Source organism: Pteropus medius, unplaced genomic scaffold (genome assembly GCF_902729225.1).
Source record: "Pteropus medius unplaced genomic scaffold, Ma_sr-lr_union100, whole genome shotgun sequence".
Taxonomy (NCBI): domain Eukaryota; kingdom Metazoa; phylum Chordata; class Mammalia; order Chiroptera; family Pteropodidae; genus Pteropus; species Pteropus medius.
Window position 1 is genome coordinate 9,697,429 of NW_024350325.1, and position 22,785 is coordinate 9,720,213.

Genomic DNA, 22,785 nt, shown 5'->3' on the forward strand with positions numbered 1-22,785 from the left:
GGAGGTTCATGGTGAGCTGTTGCACAGCTGGAATCAGTCTCCACGAGTGGCCTTGTGTTGGACGGTGGTGTCACTGGTAACGTGGCCCTCGATATGTGGTCATAGCTACAGAGACCAATCATAAACTGCCAAGGTGTTGAGCGAGTGGATGGATCAATCTGATTTCCTTGTCTGGTTTGTCCTCCTCTGTGGCTCTGCCTTCCAACATGACTGTAGGATTAAAGCTTTTACTCACCAGTACCTTTCGTTTTCCCCGGCATGGGGCATCTGGTACACCTCTAGCTGCTGCTCCTTAGCCGTGTGGGAAAGAACCCTTAAAGCTGCTGCTCTGCTCCTCGGAACGCACTGGCCTCACTCCAGCTTGCCCTGACTATGGAGAGAGGGCCCTGCTGCCAATGGCTCTTCCCATGTCTCCAAGCATGGAAGCTTTCTGGAGCAAGTATGGCTTCAGGTCTGAGATTTATGTTTCTGGACCTTATTCTATGTGCTGGAGCCACTTAGCGTGTAGCTTGTAGGAACACTCATAATAAAAACACTACAGTCCTGGGAGTGTCCTTTTTGACAGGCCTGGGTCTTGTAGCCACTCAGGTAAGGGGTTAGTCACAGCCTGAGAACCACGGAATGCCAGCTGGCACAAGTCGGGGTATCTGCTCCCTCCATGTTTTGTCAGTTACCTGGAGAAGACATTTTTGGCTCAGCAGAACACATAAAAATCACCAAACTGGAAAACTTGCCACTCGGAGTGGTATAAGAAGCACTGCATCAGCATCGCCCTGGCACTTGTTCGAAATGCCGTATCCTGGCCGGGCTGAGACCTTCCAGGTCAGGCGAGCTGCTTGTGCTGCGGGTTTGAGGAGTGCCGATCGAGCCTGTCTCCCCAGTAAGCAAGATTGCTCTTAAATCATCCCTGGTAAATGTGGTGTGTCCAGATTCCCTACTCTGAGAGTCTAACTTCTAATGGCATAATGAAATTTACCATTAGATTTGCATAATGTCTAGAGGAGAAAATGTTACATTTGATAAATATTTAAATTATTTTATTGATAAATTAAAAGAAGAAAAATGTGTTCATCTTCTAAGAATGGTTTATTTTAAAACATAGGATTTGTCATTTATTAGGCAAGCTCAACATAGGTATCTGGAGCTTTTTTAAGAAGCACGTGGCAGCCTTATCTATAAGATCATGAAAGTAGCAAATGAAACCTCTCAGGTAAATGAAACTACTGAGGCTGGAAGCGTGACCGCGCTTAGACTGTTAATTGATAGTATGAGGTCTGTATATTCAGAACCTTCCACATAGGAACCTGAAAAACTAGACAATATTACTGTTTGACAGTTGATAAGCAAAAAGCAATAACCAAAGATACACATCAGGAAATCAAAGGCTGAGGACACTATACCACACAGACAACTCCTCTGATGCTTTGTTCTACTGACATCCGCTTCTAAATAAAATATGGTGTAGTCCTTCTGGCTTCAAAATAAGTTTTAATTGTGAGGTTTCAACTATGTAGAGAATGTTGATTTCTATCCAGGATATGAAAAAAATGAAGGCAAATTTCTCATACCACATTTCCCCTGAGAAGCTGAAATGACACTTTAGGGACGTCTGGTCTACCAGGGTTATCAGGACGCCCCCACCCCTGCCTAAGGGAGCGAACAGAAGTGCATAGTTACCACTGTACATCCCCCTGATATGCCTGGTGCTTTTCTTAATTTTAAATAATTATTATTATCCAAATAATACATTATTATTATCCAAATAATACATAGTCATTATAGAAAAATAAGAAAATACAAATTAGTAAAAAGAATAAAACTCAGAATCCTACTATCCAGAAAAAAACAGTAGTCACAATTTGATATCTGCCTTTATAGGTTTTTTCCTTATTTGTACTAAGAACAGTTGTGAGAAATATTTCCTCTGTCATTCTATATTTAACATTTCATTGCCTCAGGCTTGAGCATTATTTGCCTAGACTCAGAGTTGGAGGTCTTTCTATGAGATGACATGCTTAAGGGTTCACCATCAATTAGATTATAACACTTTCTACTATCTGTTGAAATCTAAGAACTTCCTATGAATTTTCAGTCACATGCTCAGGAATAAAAATAGACTGATGTATTTCTCAATAATTGAGCTGAACTTCATTCTTGAGCTGCCACCCTCACACCCTGCCAAGTGAAGGCACAGGTCTGCTCTGCTGGGGGATTCCACCACTGCAGGGCTCAACCCATGGGAAGTTCGGTACGTGATCCTTTCTCAGAAATCTTCTGGTGTCCAGACTTTGGTCAGGTCCCTTCCAGTCTTCCTTTCACCAGAAGCCGAAACTCGACGTCTTCTGAGCTGGAAAAGCCACCCTTGCAGCATCACACATTGTTCTGCATCCCAGTTTGTGGGGTGAACCCTCTGTTCTAGGTTTTTGGCCTTTCCTGACTCAGAAATCCTTTTCTGTTTTCAAAACCCAGGCCTTCCATTAGAGAGCTTTGCCCTTCAAGACTGTTTCCTTCACCATGATTTGAAAATATATATATAAATTTAGTAACTTGACGAATGGGTCTATCTGCTCCCACCCTCCCTGAAGCAATGAACAATGCAGACTCTATGTGGAGGGCCATAGGCAATAAGGAAATTGTGGGAAAGGTAAACTTTGGTTATTATCTCTGAAATTCATCCAATGCATCATTTAGAACTTACCATCTCCCATTTATGTTTTTCTTATATTATTCACAAGTGAACATTTTGCTTCTTCAGCTAGGTCGTGAGCTCTGGAAGGGACCATGTTTCCTGCTTAGCAGCCCTTGGGGCTGTTAGCAGGAGTAGGCACTTCAGAGCCAGGGGCAGCTGAGGTGCAAAGGGGAGAGCCCGAAATTGGGAGTTCAGAGATGTTCATTCTCTTTCTAGACCTGCTACTGACTAAGTGCTCAACATGGGCAAGTCACCTGACCTCACCTGTAAAAGGAGGGGGCTGGCTTACATGCCTTACCTGCTTTTAATTTTCTCATCATGTTCAGTAAACTTGTTCTTCATATAGGCTTCAAGGTACATATATTCTAAGGAAATGTGGAAACAAGATCAGCAACTTGTGTCATATTCAAACTGGCAAAGCATTTGAATATTTCATTGAATTTTAGCCTCCCCCCGATCCCAAAAAATGAGTCCACAGGCTCCATTGCTAGTTTGATCATGAACAAAGCCAGTGCCAGATTTCATCAGTGATTTTTCTATTTCACATTCAGGATATGTTTTATAAGTATGCATGTAGTGCTTTCTCCTAGAACAGTTGTAATAGCTAATCATTGTTCATGTGATTTCTCTACATCTTGCCAGAATAAATCCCTTTGTAAAATAAATCTTAATTACTATAATTGTGAGGATTTCTCCAGCTAGCTCTAGTGTAAGACTGAAAAGTCTACATAGAGTTCTTTGATGAATAAGTCCTTGGGATAGGTTTTGATTAATATCCTCCTCTTTTGTCTGTTTTGTTTTGATAAATGTACTTTACTTCTTAAAAACAAAATGTATATTCTAATCCTGTCTTTGGCAAGCCCTGCTGCCTCGTCTCCAGATCTACAGAATTTTATTGAAGTCCTGGCTGTCTCAGGATGCTTTGCTACTGATAAAAATGACAAGACAATGTAGTTTAGAAAGAATGGAAATTACTGAGTAGAAGAAAGGATTCTATGTAAAATATGAGATACTTCATTTTGAATCCTTTAGCTTTGATACACAAAGGGTCTTAGTATATTATTAAGCATTGGACATTGGTATGTGTCAGACCTATTACCATCTCATAAACTTCCAAAGTCATGATAGTCCTAAGCACTCAGATAACTATACTAGGTATGTTTAAGTGTTTCTCCCTGCATTTATACCTTCTCAGACTAATTATGTATCAACCTCCTGGTGCTCTTCCAGAATTCAGGCCAAGCTGTGTCGGAATGTACAGTGTCTTTGTCACTACTCTCCGGTTAGTCTCTGGCCTTTGCTTCCACACCCCTCCTCTTCCCACCCAGAGGTTTGTTTCAGAATGAAGATCAGAAACACATTTTAAGTAAAATGGATGTCTCATTTCCACATGGAAAAAAAATGCAGCGGATCTGAAGTGTCTGCTTACTTTCTATATTATTTCTTTCTTAATAGCGTCCTGGTTTCAGAATGAGCTCAAGAACATCCAGATTCCTGATATCGTTTCCATAACAGTGATGAAAATTGAGAGAGCCATCCAGTAACACAGTTATAGAAAAGCGGCCCTTCTGACAAAAGCTTGAGAGAGGGGCCAAAGGATCAGAAAGATTCTGCATTCTTCTCCGTTGTCAAATGAATATATAGGTTCAGGCCTAACTGTTTCAGGCTATATTCCATTCCTCAATTACGGGAAAATTCTGTGAATTTGAGCTGAGAGAGGAGAACCTTATTATCTACATGATGAACACAGTTAAGCTTCCTTATGTTAAAAACTCTGCATGTCACCTCATTGCCAACACTAGATTCCCACTATTCCCAACTCTGCATCTAATTTCGACTTCAGTTTGGGGCTGGCACTGGGACCAGCCTTGCTACTTTCACAGCTCAAAGTTGTAGGCCGACCAAAGGCCTTGTCGAAATTATAAAATCGCTAAAAATTGAGAAAGTCTGAGATTTTATCCTAAGTATTGGCAGGGGCAAAGGGGATTGCTTCAATTTTTTCATTAGTTCAAAGGTTCAAGGAACTGGCTTTAAAAAAACTGCACAAAAAGAGAGGAAAGCAGATTATTCATTACATTGCAGATGAATAGACTCTTAGGGGAAGGAATTTGGGAGCTCTTTCAGAGAGCATTTATTTCAGGCATTCTGGGAAGACCAGGCAGCTTCATGGGGCAGCTGGCTCTCCTAGGGCACTTCGTAGATGCAATGGGTTTTGATTTCATTGTCATTCTGAGGCCTCTTTTTCCCTCTCGTTTTCTGACCTAATTGTTCTTCACTGCATCAACCTGTGCCCTGCATGTGTCTTGTTGCATACCTGACCCACCATCGCATGTGGGTTTACTGCCACTGGATCAGGTGGGTCTGGCTGAAGGGCCAAGTATCTAAGCCCCCTGAACTGTTCATTGCCACAGAGTGGGGCTTTAGAAATGCAAATGAGGAATTTATTTAACCTCTAAGGAGTTTCTTAGAGTCATGCATATGAGATTGGAAGATCTCAAGCCAGGCTCTAGGGCCAAATTCTCTAAACCAAGCAGCTTGTAGCAGCTAGAGGTGACTTTATTCAGACTGTTAGCCTCCTGGGGACTTAGGGGCACTGAGGCGCTAGCAGTTCTTATGGCACTGGAATGCTGCTTGGTGATTTATTCAGCTGATGGTAAATGGTTATGGCTGCTGCCGTGAATACCTCTTATTATACCTTCATTGAACATGGGTTTGTTCAGTGAAGTGTCTCTTACATTTAGCTACTTGACTTCATCTTACATATTTGTTAGTTTATTGTCTATCTCCCCCATTAGATTATATGTTTTAGGAAGGCAGAAATTCTTTTATTCACCACTGTATCTTACAGTGGCCAGTACATAATAGGTTCTCAATAAACATCCCTCGATTAAATAAATGATTGCAAATTGTCCATGATAAATTGTGGCTAAAATGACAGTGACATCAATCATTACCCAAAAATTCTATAAAGAGGTATTTGAGCTTTGGAATGAGAGATCTGGACCTTCAATTATATTTACCTATTGCTGGAAAGGAAGTGCTTTGGGGACATACCAGTGTGCCAGTTCTTGGAGGCGGGCCAGTCTGGCAGGCACTGGACAGATGGAGACAGTGCAGGCAAGGCTAGTGTGAAACCCTGGGATGCAGAGAATGGCAGCAAGGGGTCCCGGTGCCAGCAGCATTAAGATAGCTTAGGGGCTTCCAGCATCAACACATCACCAGGCAGAAGGACCTCAGTCTCCTTCCTCTCCTTCACCAGACTCAAACTTAGGATGTCCGTGCAGGTCAGGGATGGCCAGGAACTGCCCAGGAATAATGGTCAGTCCATTCACAGTAGAATCTCCCATCTATATTGCCTGCAGGAGCTAAGCCACAGTTTCAGAGTCCAAGCAAGGAAACTGAGGTTCTAGTCAAGAAACCCACGGGATGATTCTAAGGAGGATTGACTTGAGAGACAAGAAAGCACATGGTGAGGAGCACAGAGACCCTGAATGACCTTTAGCAAGACAGATGACATTTCACCTGCAAAATGGGGACAATACACCTACATGTAAAGCTTTTAAGACAGTGTCTGGCAAATATAAAGAGCTTAATACATGGTTATTATTGTCTAAATTATTTTCTGTTAAGAGACCAAAAAAAAGGTGGCAGGGGGGATGTACAGGGGAGGTGAAATATTGGAGAAAAATGTAAAAACTACTCAGATTGATAGTACACTTTCCACCTCGTAGAAGGCCTGAACTTGTGTGTTCTTACCCAAGGCTATTTTTTGTTTCACATTATGGAAGGGAAATCTAATAGTGTATAATCACATAGGAAAGACTCTTCCTTGTCCTCTTGGGAAGCACAAACTAATTTGAAAGCTTTGTTACTATTGTGTGGGTAGCTCCTTTCCGCTAACCAGCCTTGTGGGGGAGGGTGTCCGTCACCCAGTCTGTTTTGGGGCTGTGCTTTGCCCCAGATGAACAGGTGCTCTCTGAGGGCCTTTGAGAAGACATGTAACAGATATGATAAAGGCAGAGCATATCCCATAGTTGTGGCATCTTTGCTTCTCCAGGGAGGCTTTTCGTGACAATTAATTATTCACATTTTCTCTCCTACCCCTCAAATACTTGGTTTCCTGTCTAGCTCCACAGACGCAGTTTTTCCTTGGGGGATGTGTAACCCTAGCCCCCCGATGACAGTTAGGCGCTGTATACTGTGGCTCTTTGAGCCTGTTTATGTTAGGCTTATGTGCAGTGGGCACATGCTGGCGATGGCTGGAGCATACTAATGCTGCCACTCATTCTCCTTCCTCTTTTGAGGGCAAGACTTTAGCCACTGACCTGTCCCTGGTTCTTACAGTGCAGAGGGAGAGAGCTCTAGAGTCGGTCAATTGTGTGTACCCAGAGCTGCCCAGGCAAGCTGGTGCTTGAGCTGCTGCTTGGTCCAGTGCCCTTCAGCCCCACCCCCCTGCTCCTACTGGGCATCTTGCCCTTTGGCAAAGCTGTGAATATTCATTCACTCATCCATGCAGACTCAGAGTGGCCTTTGTAACTGCTCCCTGGGAAACCTTTGTGAGGCTGATAGAGGTGGCCCAATGCTGAGCACCCTGACAACTCTGTCTGGAGACTCGGAAGCTACCTTACCCCAGGTTTCTTCACAGCCGGGCTGCTTACGCATCCGCAGACTTTCTCTGTCACTCACTCTTCTGCTTTCCTTTCACTGTTGCACCCACCTACAGTGCTGGCCTGTTTCAGATGCTCTCTGCGGCAGTGCTCAGATGTAAAGACCTGGATATGTGCCATTGGTGAGGTGGTTTATGGGTTATTCTTCCTCAGAAACCCAGGGCCAGAAGAAAGAGGTGTAAATGGGTGTCCAAGACATGAAGCTATTGGCTGGTGGCTGAGAAGCCAGCTAGGCAGAAGGAGGCAGGAGAGCAGTAGAGAGAGGTAAAGTAGTAGCATTGTGGCCGGAGATGGCTGGAGAGTCACAGCAGCTCTCATTCTGCTGTGAAACAAATACAGAAGAGAGCGTGAGCATACCTCTCTTCAGAGCTGTGGTGACTGTGCCACAAAGTCAGATACTGGGTGACATGGGCAGGTGACCTCACCTCTTTGTGCCTCAATCTCCGGCTCTCTAACATGGGGATAATTATAGCACCCCCTCCTTCAGGGTTGTTGTGAAGATTAAATGGTTCATACATGTAGAACACCAGGAAAGTGCCAGCCCCCCTACAGTAGTGAATGTCATACGAGTGTTAGCTAATGTTGTCACCCCAGGTTCATGGCCATATGCACGCCCTGAGTGTGGTGCAGGATCGGAGCAGAGCTGCCTGACTGCTCCGACGACTTCTTTTCCCAAACACTCTTTATGTAACATGTGTCCTTTTTTCTCCTCACAGAAATCATCTCTAATTTTCTCAAGTAAATTTTATCCCCAAATTGTTTCAAAGCCTTTCTGCCCCCTTCCATTTATATTGGGCATTCATTAATATTTTAGCAAAGTCACATGTCTCCACTGTCAGGAGATCAAGTCACCATGGAAAAGTGAAATATGCATTTTAGGTGATTGTGGTATCTTCTCCTATCTTTACTAGAGTTACTGACTGGCAGAAAATTTCATTGATTTGCATTTTCACTACTTTTGTTTCTATTGCACTTTTGATAATGGTGCTAATGTTCAGTGAGACAGAAAATAGCCAGGTGTGCAGAAAGAGCAAGAGAAGAAAAGGACCAGAATAATCCACGAATTCGGATTGCTTTTTAAGCCATTGTGATGAATTCCCGCATAAGTGGGGCCACACACTAATGAGATAACTGCATAAAAGCAAGAATATAGTCTAAAAGTAACTGGCCCATCCTTATTCAGCCCATTACCTCAGCAACACACAGGTCCAGTGCCAGCAGGACATCTATCCTGGAAGTCATCTGGGCATCTCAGGCCAACATAGCCAGAATGGAACTTCTACCTTTCCCCTTCTTCCTCTGTTTCCTAGCTCTGTTAAGCATCAACATCAGGCCAGTGCTCAAGCTGGAAACAGCAAAGTGCACTCCTCTCCTGCTTTTCCTGCTCCCCACCAGGCCTGTGGGTTCCAAGTCCTGTCACATGTGCCACTAAATAGCGTCTTAATCTATGTCTCTTCCATATACCCACTGACTGCCTGAATCTATAATATTGCTCTATAACAACCATCCCCAAATGGTGGCTTACAAAACAGTCATTTATTATTTTCCATGTGTCTTGGGTCAGCTGATCTAGACCAAACTAGCTAGGTGGCTTGTACCATGTGCCATTGGAGGTCTGAGGTTGGCCGATGTAGGCGAGCTTGCCTAGGGTGGCTCTGCTCCATTATCTCTCATCCTCCTTTCTGGCAGCAGTGAGCTAACCTGAGCATGCTCTTCTCATGGAAATGTCAGAAGCACAAGAAGTCAGGCTGACAAACATGTCACCCTTGTTTCTTTCTACTGGCCTAGCTAGGCTTATGGTCTAACCCAAAGTCAAAGAGTAGCCAAACACACTTCACCCACTTAGTAGGAGTAACCAAGTCATATGGCAGAGAGCAAAGAGCTAGGGCAGGATAAAGAACTAGGGCCAATAATACCATCTCCTGCACTGACTTGTTATCTCTCGTCTAGACTCTCCACTCATCTTCTAACTTCTGACTTTGTCCTTGGTTAACCTCCCCCTGACTTGATGCTAACATCTCTTTGTTAAAACTTTCCATTGTCCCTTATCAGTACCAAATTGAGCTAAAGTCCTGTACAGCTTGGTTCCAATACATTTTTTCCGGCTGTATCTGTTGTGATGTTTCAGAATTACTCACCACCCCCTTCCAAATGTGCTTGTTTTTTGCACAGTTCTGTGCCTTCATAAACAGTCTTCCCTCTTCCCACTGTCATCTACCCCACATGGTGGTTATTATAAGTGAGATGTTGTTTACCTTTCAAGACCTATTCACTTGGCACCTCCTCCAGAAAGCCTCCTCAGAAACCCTCTGGAGAAAAAGTTGCTCCTTCCTTTGTCATGTGGTAGTAAATGAGAATTGTATCATGCTCATATTTAACTCATACAAATTAGGGAATACATGCTCAGCCAAAGTGGGGTCAGAGCGGCGGGGTGGGCAGGATTTAAATAAGTCCACTCTGTGATCATGGAGCACTGAGATTTAACGCTGCTGTTGCCTTTGTCATCCTTTGGTTCCAGAAGCCCCTCAAGCTCTCAGAATCCTCTTGTAGAGTGAAAAGAGTAAGGGGGAATAGTGTTTAATAATACAAGACTATTCTTTTTTAACAGCCACGAAGCAAACCTGTTGTTTCACTGGGTATTCAATCAAAGGGACATCTATCTGACTGTGTTGTCTTCTTGTAAGTCAATGCCTTCCATACAGTATTAGAAATTTAAGAGACTTTCAGTGATAATATTGTCTATAGGTACTTTTTCTTTTATGGTGGCTTTAGGATCCAACCCTTGCCTAAGATAGTCTATTGTATTTCCTATAGGCACATATCAGGTTGAATTTTAATTTTTTATGTCTTTGTTTCCCAACTAAATCTTGAAGTGGCTTATGATTCTCATTTGTGGCTTATGGTTCTTCAGAGGGCTACTGCCTGTGGCTGGGCAGTGCACAAGTCTCAGGGTACACTATTCACCCCAGAGTCTATGTAAACAGACTCCTGTAGTAGTCAATCGTACCAGCTTTCTTGTCTCCCCAATGCCTAGTACATATGGCTTGCTAAAGGAATGTGTGAATGAATGAATAAATGAGAAAAAGAAAAGGCAACAACAAATTAAACTAACTATTCCCAAGCGAGATATCTAAAAGTTGGAGTTGGGACGAAAATTCAGATAGGTTTTGATCCAACAAAATTAAAACTATGTTATTACAGTTGCATATGATGGAATATACCCATAAGTCCACTTAGAATGTCTGGTTTACCTACAACAACAAAAAAAATTACTTTCATCCTGTGAACTGACTTAAGATTATGGTTCCTGAAAGCACATCACACTTCTCAAACATGACTGATTGCATGGTTGCCCTATGCCTAACACCCTAGTAGACATTATGAGGCTCGTGTGTGAAGACAGATCTGGATTCTAGATGACTCTAGACCCCCAAGTCACAATAGACTTACAGATCTCTTGATTGCCCTTGGATGAGTCATAAAGCTTAAATATAGATGGCAAATAGAGCCATCTTTTAAAAGAGCAAGACGTTTGTCAAGTTATCTCATACGATATGCTGAATATTTCTGAATTAGAAGTATGTCAGTGTGGCCAGCAAACTGTTCACTCCGTAGAAAAGTGTTGCCAGGTTAAACAGTCAACTTCACACTTGGAACTTGATGCTTCCAGACGTTCTGCCAGAGGATACAGAGTAACTGACCCATCTAGGATGTATGGGCTTCTGAGTGGACATGGCCTGAGCAGAGTCCTAAAAGATAGCATTACACAGGCAGTAATGGTCCCACCCTGCATCTCCCACCCCTAACCATAGCCCCCGTAAGCTCCAACAGCAGGAACACTGTTCTTGTTCCAATTATTCTTCCCTGTATTCCAGCAGCAAGATGACCGTGATTAGGCCACCCATCATCAGGACACTGTTGGCAGAATGTCTCAACAGCCAGCACTTGATCTGTCAGAGTAAGTGCCTAGCATAGCACCTAGCCTAGGTCATGAAGAAAAGATTCCATAAATGTTTGTTAAATGAATGAACCAAAGAAACCAATGAAATAAGCAAACCAGAGGAGTACAAAGGTATAGGGAACATTTGCTCAGTAAGGCACTGTAGTTACTTCAGGAAATACTAAATGGTGTACACTTAATGCTACAGCATCTTACCTAATGGGCCTGTTATCCCTTCCAGATCAATGGAGACTTGACTTTCTGCTGCCTAATAGAAAGTATACTCAACCCGATGAAGCACAGAACCAGAATTTTCCTAACACTGCCAGGTTGGGAACCACTCTTAGCGACAGTTCTTTAGTTTTTGGCTGCTACAGTACTGGAACAATAGATTTTGCACATGAACTTGGGATCAGGGAGGCAATCAGTTAGAATTTAGTTTGTCTTCCTGCCAAGGCTTTGCATGTCGTTACAGGTCACCTGAATGACATAGTCACAATTTGGGGACTTTTTCGTTTTTGTGCTCCCAGGTGAGCTTTCCTTGGAGGAGGCGCAGGACCCTTTCCTGGTCAGCATCCACATAATCGCAGACCCAGGGGAATCCCAGCCCCTGCAGGAGGCCATCGACAAGGTCTTGGCTTGGATCCACCCAGACCTCCACTTGTTCCTGGTCTCTGAAAGGAGGGCTTCCCGGCGGCGCAGAAAGCCCCCAAAGGTGGCGCAGCCTGCCCTGGCGGTGGTCCTCTTCCTGCAGGAAGAGTATGGCGAGGAGCAGATCCTGCAGCTGCACCGCACGCTGCAGCGGCCACCCTGGCGCCACCACCACACAGAGCGCGTGCCCAGCAGGTTCCTGCCCTACCTGCCTTGCAGCCAGGACTTCTTCACGCTGGCCCCCGGGACGCCGCTGTGGGCCATCCGGCCTGTGCACTACGGCAGGGAAATCGTGCGCTTCACCATCTACTGCCGCCACGACAACTACGCCGACATCCTCAAGTTCTACGAGCTCATCCTCAGGCGGAGCCCCAGCCAGAGGAAAACGGACTTCTGCATCTTCCCCATTTTCTCCAACCTGGATGTGGACATCCAGTTCTCCCTGAAAAGACTGCCCTGTGACCAGAACCCGGTCCCCACTGACTCCTCGGTGCTGGAGTTCCGAGTCAAGGACATCGGCGAGCTAGTGCCGCTCCTGCCCAACCCCTGCAGCCCCATCAGTGAGGGACGCTGGCAGACAGAGGACCACGACGGGAACAAGATCCTTCTGCAGGTACCCTGGGGGAGGTCTGACTGCGTCTGTCTCCTTGTCTGTTTGCGGGACCAAGAAACAAGTGGGTGGGCTCTGCCATAAACCCTAGTTAGTAGAACAATGAGTTAAGAAAATGAGGGGTCCCCCTGTCTGCCCTTAGACTAAGTCAGGGTGTCTATACTCTACCGAAACAAAAGAGGAGGCATGGAGGCTCTTCCATGGTTCTTTTCACTTTACCATCATTGCCATGTACCTCAGGCAGCTGCCAGTCCACCCTGCCTCCTCACCCACCTGTGTCTGTGCACCCACTAAATGCTCGTGGCTCCTGGGGATTTCTGATGAGCTTGTATGGGGGGAACTTATTAAAGATTCCTGAATCTATTTCCTGACTCACTTAGAGAGTTTTTGTCAATGTATTCTTCACTCCCATAAAGGAACTTAGGGAAAACCCGTGAAAATAGTAAAATATGGAAATAGTAAAGTATATTGCAGTCAAGAGAGAAGATGTCTGTTCTCTTCTTCACTCTGATGCCACTTCCACCCTTCCACACGTCCTCCACTGGGCAATAGGTTGTTAAAATTCAGTGACCACTTGAAAAATGACTTTCTCATAAACATTTTAAGAAGTAAGTGATACCTGTGGAGTTTCTGGTTTCATTAAGCTTGGGAAGGGATGAGTGAATATTTTTTAAGGAAATGGATGCAGTAGACTACCCTGTTCCTGCCATGGTTAACGCCTTTCTCCTTCTATCCTTCCAGCACTTGTCCAACACTCTTTCAAGATCATAAATCACACTCTAGGATTCAAAATTCAGCATACAGATTTCTGAATGTCCTCCCCCTGGCCTTACCTGATAAATGCTTTCTAAACCCAGGCTTTCTTGAATTAACATGCACATCAGTTTGAGGGATATAGGACTTTGTTTTACTGAAAAGTCTCTGCCAGCTCAGTTTTCGCTTTTGACTACCTGAAAGGAGAAAGTTGATAGCAAATTAAGGGCCATTGTCTTGAAGGGTGCTGACTGTAGTTACTTGTATCACAGGTTAAGTTTCCGTTTTGGTTGGTTTGGGCATTAAACATCAGGACTGTAATCTACGTTATCACAAAATGAACTGAAATCTTGGCACATGTCAGATATGGGTTAAAACTACAGCCAGGCCACATTGCTTAAGTCAGAAAGGTCACCTTTCTATTTATAGGAACTAGATAATTTTCAGATTTCTCGTTGAACTATACAGATAAGTAAATAATATCGCTTTATTATTCAGTGAACTAAAAGCTAGCTCGCTTTGCTCTATAATCCTTTTCGAAAAGTGAGAAAAAAATTTTCTTCTGTGTTTGAAGACTGCCAGTTCTTTATGCAAAATATAATGCAGTTGAATAAAAAAGTTAATGGAAGGTTTTATTTATACTAAAAATGAATGTAATTGTTTCTGAAGGGACTTCTTCCTTTTTGCTCTTGATCCCTATAATAACGTAAGTGAAAGAACAAAGTGTGAAAGCTGGGCCTGGACTCTGCTCAAAAGAACCATTGAAAGAATATTTCAAAGAAGATCCACACATAAATGGTTATAAAATCTGTACAGGTGCAGGATTTTGAAGTTACAGCATCAAAGTGTGAAAAGGATAAGAAAAAAGATTGGTATCTTAGGCCTCAGAAATTCAGGTCTTTGTTCAAAATAGTAATATGTCAAGGAGTTAAATTAACGTGAGCAGAAATGACTAATAGCCCTCTCATAAATTTTGATCATGGCCATTTGAATGGGTTAGTTACTTCAGCACTGCAGAAAGCAACCTTCTGCTCTAGCATGATATATACACCTGCTCACCTCTTTAAGTTACTTTTAAAAGTAAAAATTTATGTTTCAGCCTTTAGCAAAATCAAGATATTTAGGTCATGGGGGAGGGATGAAGTTGAGAGAGTTCATTTTTTTCCACATTTTCTTTAGCAGTATATGTTTTCCCAAGTTCCATTTTCAACTATAATTTTTAATATAAATTATTTTGTTCAGTTGGGTGGAGTTATACATTGAAGAAAAATCTTTGTTGGGTAGTTTTTAATTACTTCTCGAAATATAGGTTGCATTTTATTTCCTTCTCCTGTCCCATTCACTTAAAATTCCACATTTCAGAGGCCTCTTCCCCCCATTTAATTCCTTTTCAGGAGAAAAGCTGAGAGGCTTTTTCTGAGAGCTACTCAGCCTTTCGTAAGAATTTGGAAATGTTTTTTACTAAGCTCTGATAAGATGAAGAGAAAGCCTTCTTCCTCCTGAAACTTATCTTTCCTTTTTTTCTTGGCATTGCTGGGTTCAGGGGAATAGGCAGGAGGTGGGTGTGCGGGGAGTTGCCAGCATTAGGAGTTGTCTGAGATCCCCCCGAAAAATGCATCTTAGAAATTTGCATTAATGGCTGATGATACTAAGCTTTCTGGAATCAAAGTCTGTGTTCGTGAATTTTTTCACATCTCCTAGAACTAAACTAATATAAATTATATACCTACAAAAAAATACACACATCATAAATATACAGCTCAGTGAATTTTCAAAAATTGAACATTTGCATTAGCAGAATCCAGATGAAAAAACAGAACAGAGATGAAAACAGAAAGAAGGCCTCTCCTCCCCACTCTTGGGACTTCCTGCCCTTAAACAAACATATTAATTACTCTATATTGCTTGAAAGTGGGACAGAAGTACCTAGTCAAAAGTGTAGGGAATATGGGCATAATATCTTTTTCTCTTTTTTGTATTTGCAAGTAGATTTCATATGTTTAAAACAAGATTTAAGATTGCCGACAAAGATATATACCACATAAGATTAGTAAAAATCATTACATGCTGAAGAGATTTGAAGTAGAAGAAAAATAAGAAAGTAAGGTAAACCAAGTATGACATCCAAAATGCACGTCATTTTCTGTATGCTGTCTAAAGCTGTACTATACAATTGGTAGCCACTAGCCACATGTGGCCATTTAAATTTAAAACTTAAGTTAATTAAAATTAAATAAAATTGAAAATTCACTATATACATTTCAAGCATTCAGGTGGCTACTATACATATACAGAAAATTTCCATCATCACAGAAAGTCTATTGAACAGTGTTCTAGAAGTAGGCCCCAAATTTGACTTTGAGTTTTCCAGCAGCAAAAGCAAAATGGAAAATCATCAGTGATATAATTTAGAGTCTGTGAGCTAAAAATAAACCAGATGTACGGTATTGCTGGTTTTGAGTCCTGATAGCAGTGTTCCCTGACTGACCTTCTCACGTTCCTGGTGGTGTCAACAGCCCACCATCAACTGTACCTCTACAACAACTACAAAGCCTCACGGGCTTTTTCTTATATAGTGCCTGTGATGTGGGCCAGGGCGCCCAGCCAAGTGTTAGCACAGGAAAGTCACTGCACAGAAGGAGGCTGGGCGAAACAAGGTGGTCCTGCTTGCAGCTCCTGGGGGTTTAGCTTAATCCTAGAGGGAGGGATAATCTCCCAAAATATGTTTCTCACAGCCAAGCTTTCAGTAGTGACAGTGAGCTTGGCATTTTTATTCCCAGCCAAGTGCCTGGGGTAGACCTGTTCCGTGTAGCTGGTAAAGGACAGAGTTATATGCCCTGTGACTTAGCCAAGCTGGGGTATGTATTGGCATATTCTTAGAGAACCCTGAGGAGACTGACAAGGACATGGGCCTGAACTGAAGGCCACCCTACTCATTTGGAGGCCTGCCATGGATATGCCTGGGCAGGGTCAAAGCGCTCCTTAAGAATGATTTGGGGTTCACCCAAACACACAGACAAAAGCACAGTTGAGGATCCAAAGCTCGATTCCACAGAGAAAATGTGGCCTCAGTTTTAGGTTAGAAAATGTTGAGAGCAGGTTGCTCCATGTCTTCACAGTAGCAAGGTGATTTAATAATGGTATTTAGGTCTATAGAAGACTTCTCCCACGGGATATAGTCACCGGATGTTCTTTGTGCCCTCATAAGGCAGAAGAGGAAATGAGTTTTTAAAAAGGTTTTTAATTAAGAAGTAAAAGGCAAGAAATCCTGACACAAAGGATTGTTACCAATTGAAAGAGTTACCAGGCTCAGTCTCTGGGATTGTCTTCACTGGAGAACTTTTAAGATCTCATCCACACCACTGGTTTAATTGTCTTCTTCATGCAGGGAGGAGATTGACTTGGAGGTCAGTCCTAGAATACCAGGGACACAGGTGCTGTGAGGACAGGGAGAGGGATGCTTATGAGGATGCAGTTGAGGGGCTGAGTTGGCCCCAGAAACTTAAAAAATGTTTAATTATGGTAACACACATAACAATAAAATTTACCATCTTAACCATTTTTTAAATGTAATTTAAGTGGTGTTAAGTACATTTATATTGTTGTTCAACTGTCACCACCATCCATCTTGGAATTCCTTTCATCTTTCAAGACTCAAACATACCTATTAAACAATAACTCTTCATTCCCTCCTCCCCTGTGGCCCTGGCAACCTCTATTCTACTTCCCATCTCTATGAATTTGACTACGTACCTCATATAAGTCTTTTCGTGACTGGCTTATTTCACTTAGCATAATGTCCTCAAGGTTTATCCATGTTATAGCATGTGTCAGAATTTCCTTCTTTTTTAATTAAGGCTAAATAATATTCCACAGAACATACCACAGTTCTTTTATCCATTCTTCTGTTGATGGATACTTGAGTTGCTTTCACCTTTGCGCTATTGTAAATAATGCTGCTATATGAACATGGGTGAGAAAATATCTCTTCAAGTTTCTGCTTTTATTTCTTTTGGGTATATACCCAAAAGTGCAGTTGCTGGCTTATATGGTAATTTTACATTTCCAGCAACAATGCAAAGGGTGAAACTTGTTTTTTAAGGAAGCTAGAAAGGCTTTCTCTTTGTGAGGTACAGTTCATCTTTTCCTACACTGGGAGGTACAGAAGGTGATGGTAGTTAGAGCAAACATTGAAATGGGGCTTATTTTATTATGCTTCACCCTGCACATTCTAGATCTAGACTCTACAGCAAGATCCCAAGGACAATTTGCATGCATGTGTTTATATGCATCATCATGAAAAGTACATATGTCTCTTTCAAAATTAAGACTCTAAGGGCTTCCCATGTCCTTTGCAATCCCTTCCAGATCATCACCAAGGTGTAAGACTTTATAATAGTTGGCCACTGCTTACCTCTCTGGCTTTATCTCATTCTTCTCTCCTGTTCCCTCTGTGCCTTCTACATTGGCTTGCCTTCTGTTCATCAGATGTAACAAGCTCTTTCCTCTCTTGGGACCTTTGCATCTACTGTTTTCTCTGCCTGGAACAATCTCTTCCAAGGTCTTTACATGGCAGACCATGTTCTTATCATCATTCAGGTTGCCGAGGCACTTTCCCTGCCTACCCTACCAAAAATAGTTCCCTTCCCTCAACCCCAACACTCTGTGTTACATCATTTCATTTTTCTTTTCACATACTTGCCACTATCTAAAATTATTTTGTTTACCTGTATATCGTAAAATTATGTTTACTTGTATCCTATCTGTCTCTATCACTAGATTGTTGAATGAAGGAAGGAAGAGGGCCAAGAGCCATCATTGGAATTTCACTTGGACCCATAATCCCTCTACAGCCTCTATGTCTGGATTATGACCCCACATTAAGGGAATAACATTTGGCAAACATTTATTGGACAACCCCTCTGTGCCAGATCCCCCTACTTTTCAGTAGCTCGTAGTCCAATAGAGGCAACAGACAAGAAAACCAAAAAGTTCAGCAAAGTGTTCTAGATGCTGTGATTTAAAAAACTCATAGAAGGCAGTGTGTGGCACAGGCTTTAGGGTCAGATGTATCTGGGTTCAATTCTGACTCTTCTACTCACTAGTTGAATAATCCTGGGCGTGTGACATTATACTGCTGAAAACTCCATTTCCCAGTTTGAAATTTTAGGATAATAATTGTTAACCTTGCAGTGTTACTCGGACATTTAGAAAGAATGTCTTTTAGGTGCCCCCAGTTAGCAGTTAATGAACCAGTAAACAGTAGATGTTATTATACAAAGGCAGATTTGTCGATGCTGGCCAGTGGTGGGAAGACAGTCATGAAAGGCTTCTTAGAAGAAGCAATGCCTGAGCTGAGCTGAGGGTGGGCATGGGTTCAGGGTGTCCAGGGGAGCCCCAGGGCAGCACACAAAGGCCTGGGCAGGATGGTCTGGCCAGGACAGTGGTCAGGTTCCTGAGCTGCTGTCCTGAGGGCAGGGAAATGACTAGTGAGAAACCAACTCAGGAAAAGGCAAACCACTTTTCAGTTTCTCAGGCTCCAAACACTGGAGTTACTCTGAGCTCTTCTCTTTCAGAAGACCCCGTTTACTCCACTGCCAGAATACATGCAGAATCTAATACTCACCACTGCTACCACCTGCTCCAAGCCACCGATGTTTCCTCAGGAGACTTTTGACCTATCACTTTATTTCTGCCCTCACCTTTCTACAATTGATTCTCCACCAGACCGTTAGTGGGTCCTTTTGAACATAACTCAGATCACATTGACTCCTCTGCTCAGAATCCCCAGGAGCTGCCCATTTCATCCCACCTGAAGCAAAAGCCAGTTTCTTCATAGTGGCTGTTATTACCTCCCCCTTCTACTCTTCTCACTTCCCTTGGCCTCCTTGTTGACCCTTCAGTACACCCTGTGCCCACTCTGTCCCCTCTGCCTGGAGCAGCCCTCCCCCTACCCGCAGCTGGCCACATGACTCTCTCCCTCACCCCTCTTAGGTCTCTTCTCAACATCCCCCTCATTTGCAAGGCCTTCCCTGACCCTCTGTGACACGCTCCCCCTCTCCTGTTCCCTCACACACAGACACAGCAGCAGCCTCCTCCCTACCTGCTTTCTCTCTGAATTACAGGCTTATCTATCTCCCCCGGCAGAACAGAAGCACCTGATGGCAGGGACTTTATCTGTTTTGCCCATGGCCATATCCCTCGTTCCTCTAACAGTGTCTTGCACATAGTAGATGCCCAGTGTTGAATGAATAAAAGAAGTAAAGAAGGAAAGACAAAAGCAAAGAGAGGTGGCAGACTTTGGGATGTTTCAGGAATACCCAGTAGAGGCAGATCGAGGGGTGGAAAGCCTTGGCATAGTGGTTAAGAGGTGGTTGGAGACAAGGATGTAGTGACAAGGGCCCAGAGACTGGACAGGAGGTACCTGGGGGGAGGACTCCTGGGCCATGGTGTTTATTGGCTGACTGTGAGTAGGATGCCAATCACTGAACACAGGGCAGAGGCAAAGAGAGGAAGCATGGGTAGCCTCCCATGGCCTCTCTCTGCCCTTCACACCAGGCTGGAGGCCCTGTGGGCCAGCTTCTCTCCACACACGGAACAGTGGCCACTGCCTCTACCGCTGCTCTACCATTCATCCATGGGAGAGGCCCCTTTCCCTCAGGGGAGGCTAGAAGAGTAAGGGAGAGCTCAGCCGGTTTCTCTGCAAAGGCCCAAAGACCACACAGCAGTGGTCCATCCTTCAGTTTTGTCACCTCTGCTTCCAGCTGCCAGAAACCAGGTATAGACCAGCGCCAGTTGGTCAGCTTCTTGACTGAGTATGAGCTTATGTGGGGAAGAATTTACCTAAGAAATAATGATGACGTGGTAATGAATGTTAATTGCTTGCTTAGTAGGCACCACACTTTGTGCTAAGTGCACTCTAGCACCTTACTTAACCCTCTTGGCATTTCTACCACCTGGAGACCATCCATATCTCCAACTTACAGATGAATATCCTCAGATTTAGGTTAGATAACTGCCACACTCAGTGTTACCAACAGCAAATGGTGCTTAGGCACATCTGACTCATGAACACACACTGGCTGTGCTGCCTTCAGTTCTTTTCCAAGGAACCCAGTAGCCCTTTGGCATTCCCTCTACCAGTGCTTCTTGAACTTCAGCAGGCATGAAAATCACAGATTCCTGGAGCCCACCCCCAGAGACTCTGATCTGGGAGGGCTAGGGCCAGGCCTGAGATCCTGCATTTGTAATCAGCTTCCAGGTGCTGCTGCCCCAAGCACCCTCTGTGGACATTAACCAGGCACAGGTTATTATTCTAAGGCAGGACTACCTAGTTGTTGCTTCATGGTTTGTTTTTCTTTTTTTTTTTTTTTAAGCAATGTCTGGGACAATTTCACTTTTCAAAATATATTATAATTGTGCTTAGTAGGAGGCTCAGGGCAGAACATTAAGAGTATAAGTCACATGGTTCCAGGCAAGATGGTGGAATAGATAAATGCCATGCTTGCCTCCTCTCACTACCACATCAAAATTACATCTGAACTACAAAACAGCCATCACTGAGAACTGCCTGAAGTCTAACTGAACAGAAGTCCTATAACTAAGGACATACAGAAGAAGCCATTTCGAACCTGGTAGGAGGGGCAGAGATGCCGAATGAGCTGGTCCCACACCCATGTGTGGTGGTTAAAAATCAGGAGAGATATCTTGGCTGCAGAGGAGCCCCCAGAGGAACATGGGCTCTAGTACTGGGAAGAGAAGTCCTTATACTTCCAGCTGTAAAAACCAGTAGAGATTGTGGCTAAGTGAATCGGAAAGCTACTGGAGTCTCAGGCCATCCTCTTAAAAGGCCCACACATGGACTTAGTTGCTGATGAACTCACTTGCTCTGAACTCTGGCACAGGAACAGTAGCTCTAAAGTCATCAGGGACATACCAGGAGGAACTGAATTGTCTGGCTTTGGGGCGAGGCATGGAGAGGCAGCTTTCCCCCAGACAGAAGTGCTAGCAGAAGCCATTGTCTCTTTGTTGAGCTCTCTCCCCACCCTAAAAATAGAGATGGAGGCAGGCAGCAGGTTATTTTACCTGTGCAGATTACCCAGGGTGCTTGAAAGTCACCCCTAGAAAATCATTTCCCAAGCATCATCTGCGTATGATATTTCATTTCTGCAGAATTTGTAAGTGACATCATAGCCCTTTCAGGCCTGGAACGAAGAGTCATTTTCTTTTAGGAAAACAAAAACCAGAAAGCGAAGTATTATAAGCTTTGGCAGAACCTGGAATCAGATCTTTGAGGCTGAGAGGAAAGTAAGAATTATTTCTGCTCTTTGTGGGAATCATAGTTTTCCCTCTTGGCCTGCCTGTGTCACTTAGCTTATTTAGTTTGCTCTCCCCAAGGATCTACTTCTGAAGGGGTCTAGACCAGCTGGTGGTAGATTTGGAAGAAAGTGTTTCTGTGTGTGGCAAGTCGCTTTCAGCAGATAGGGCCTGTTCCCTGCAGGCCAGTCGTGTTGTACCTGTGAATGAACCGCAACAGAAGTAGACAGTCCAGAGCTTTTTGAGGTTGTTAGAGTCAGCAAAAACTGAATATCTCCTCTCAGCCAGATATGGTACTAGAGGGGCACCAAGATGAACAAGAGAGTTCCAGTGCCCCAAGTTCACAGCTGGTCTAGACCGTTCTGTGGGGTTATGATGTATGCAAGCCACAGTACAGGAAAGTGGAGTACAGTGAGTGTGCTCTGGAGAGTCGTCTCCCTCCATGGCTGGGAAAATAAGGAGACTATAGCAGAAACTTTCTGGAAGCCAGCAGTTGGGAGTTCGGAAGCTAGATCCCATAGATCTAGACCAAATCCTATTTGCCTGGTGACCTAACAGCTCTGTCAGGTTGGTCTAACTTTAAAACACTAGGCCAAAAAAAGAAAAAGGTGAACTTTAATTTCCAGTGAATTTTCTTCCTATGTTAATATATTTTTATTAGAAAGAAAACCAAAATATCCAAAAAATTTTTGGAAATTAGAAAATTTTAAAAAATCACTCTGCTACTACCACCATAACAGAACATTTTGGTACATTTTCTTCCAGGTATTTTTTGTCATAAGCTATCTATGTCAATTTTTTTTTATTTTTTTTTTCATTTTTTTCTTCCTCATTTATCCCCCCAAATGGAGGAAAATAACCTTTTACTAAATGGGCTTCAGACCCTTTGGTTAGTTTTCTCTTTCCCACCATCAACCTTCTACCCTCCCAAGTGGAAAGTCAAACATTATGTGACTTTAAGGAACTTTCTACCTGATTCTTGGCTTCATGCTGAGAATATGAGCCTCTGGACCCTCTGGAACATTATGTAAAAGGAATCTGTCTCCCTTTTTGTATGCAGATACAGCTTTGCCATCCAGAAAGTCTAGATTCCACTAGTTTGGACTTTTGTCACCTCAAAGGAATCACTTTCTTCCCAAGGAAGGAGATGTGTGACACT

General features: G+C 43.3%; 1 protein-coding gene across 1 annotated transcript in view; it reads left to right on the plus strand.

Annotated features, from left to right (window-relative positions):
* FAM124A (family with sequence similarity 124 member A) overlaps positions 1–22,785 on the plus strand; it is a 64,103-nt gene that overhangs the window by 15,794 nt on the left and 25,524 nt on the right. The window contains exon 3 of the mRNA XM_039839407.1: positions 11,827–12,560. Coding sequence (XP_039695341.1) covers positions 11,827–12,560 — 734 coding nt within the window. The remainder of the gene's footprint in view (positions 1–11,826; positions 12,561–22,785) is intronic.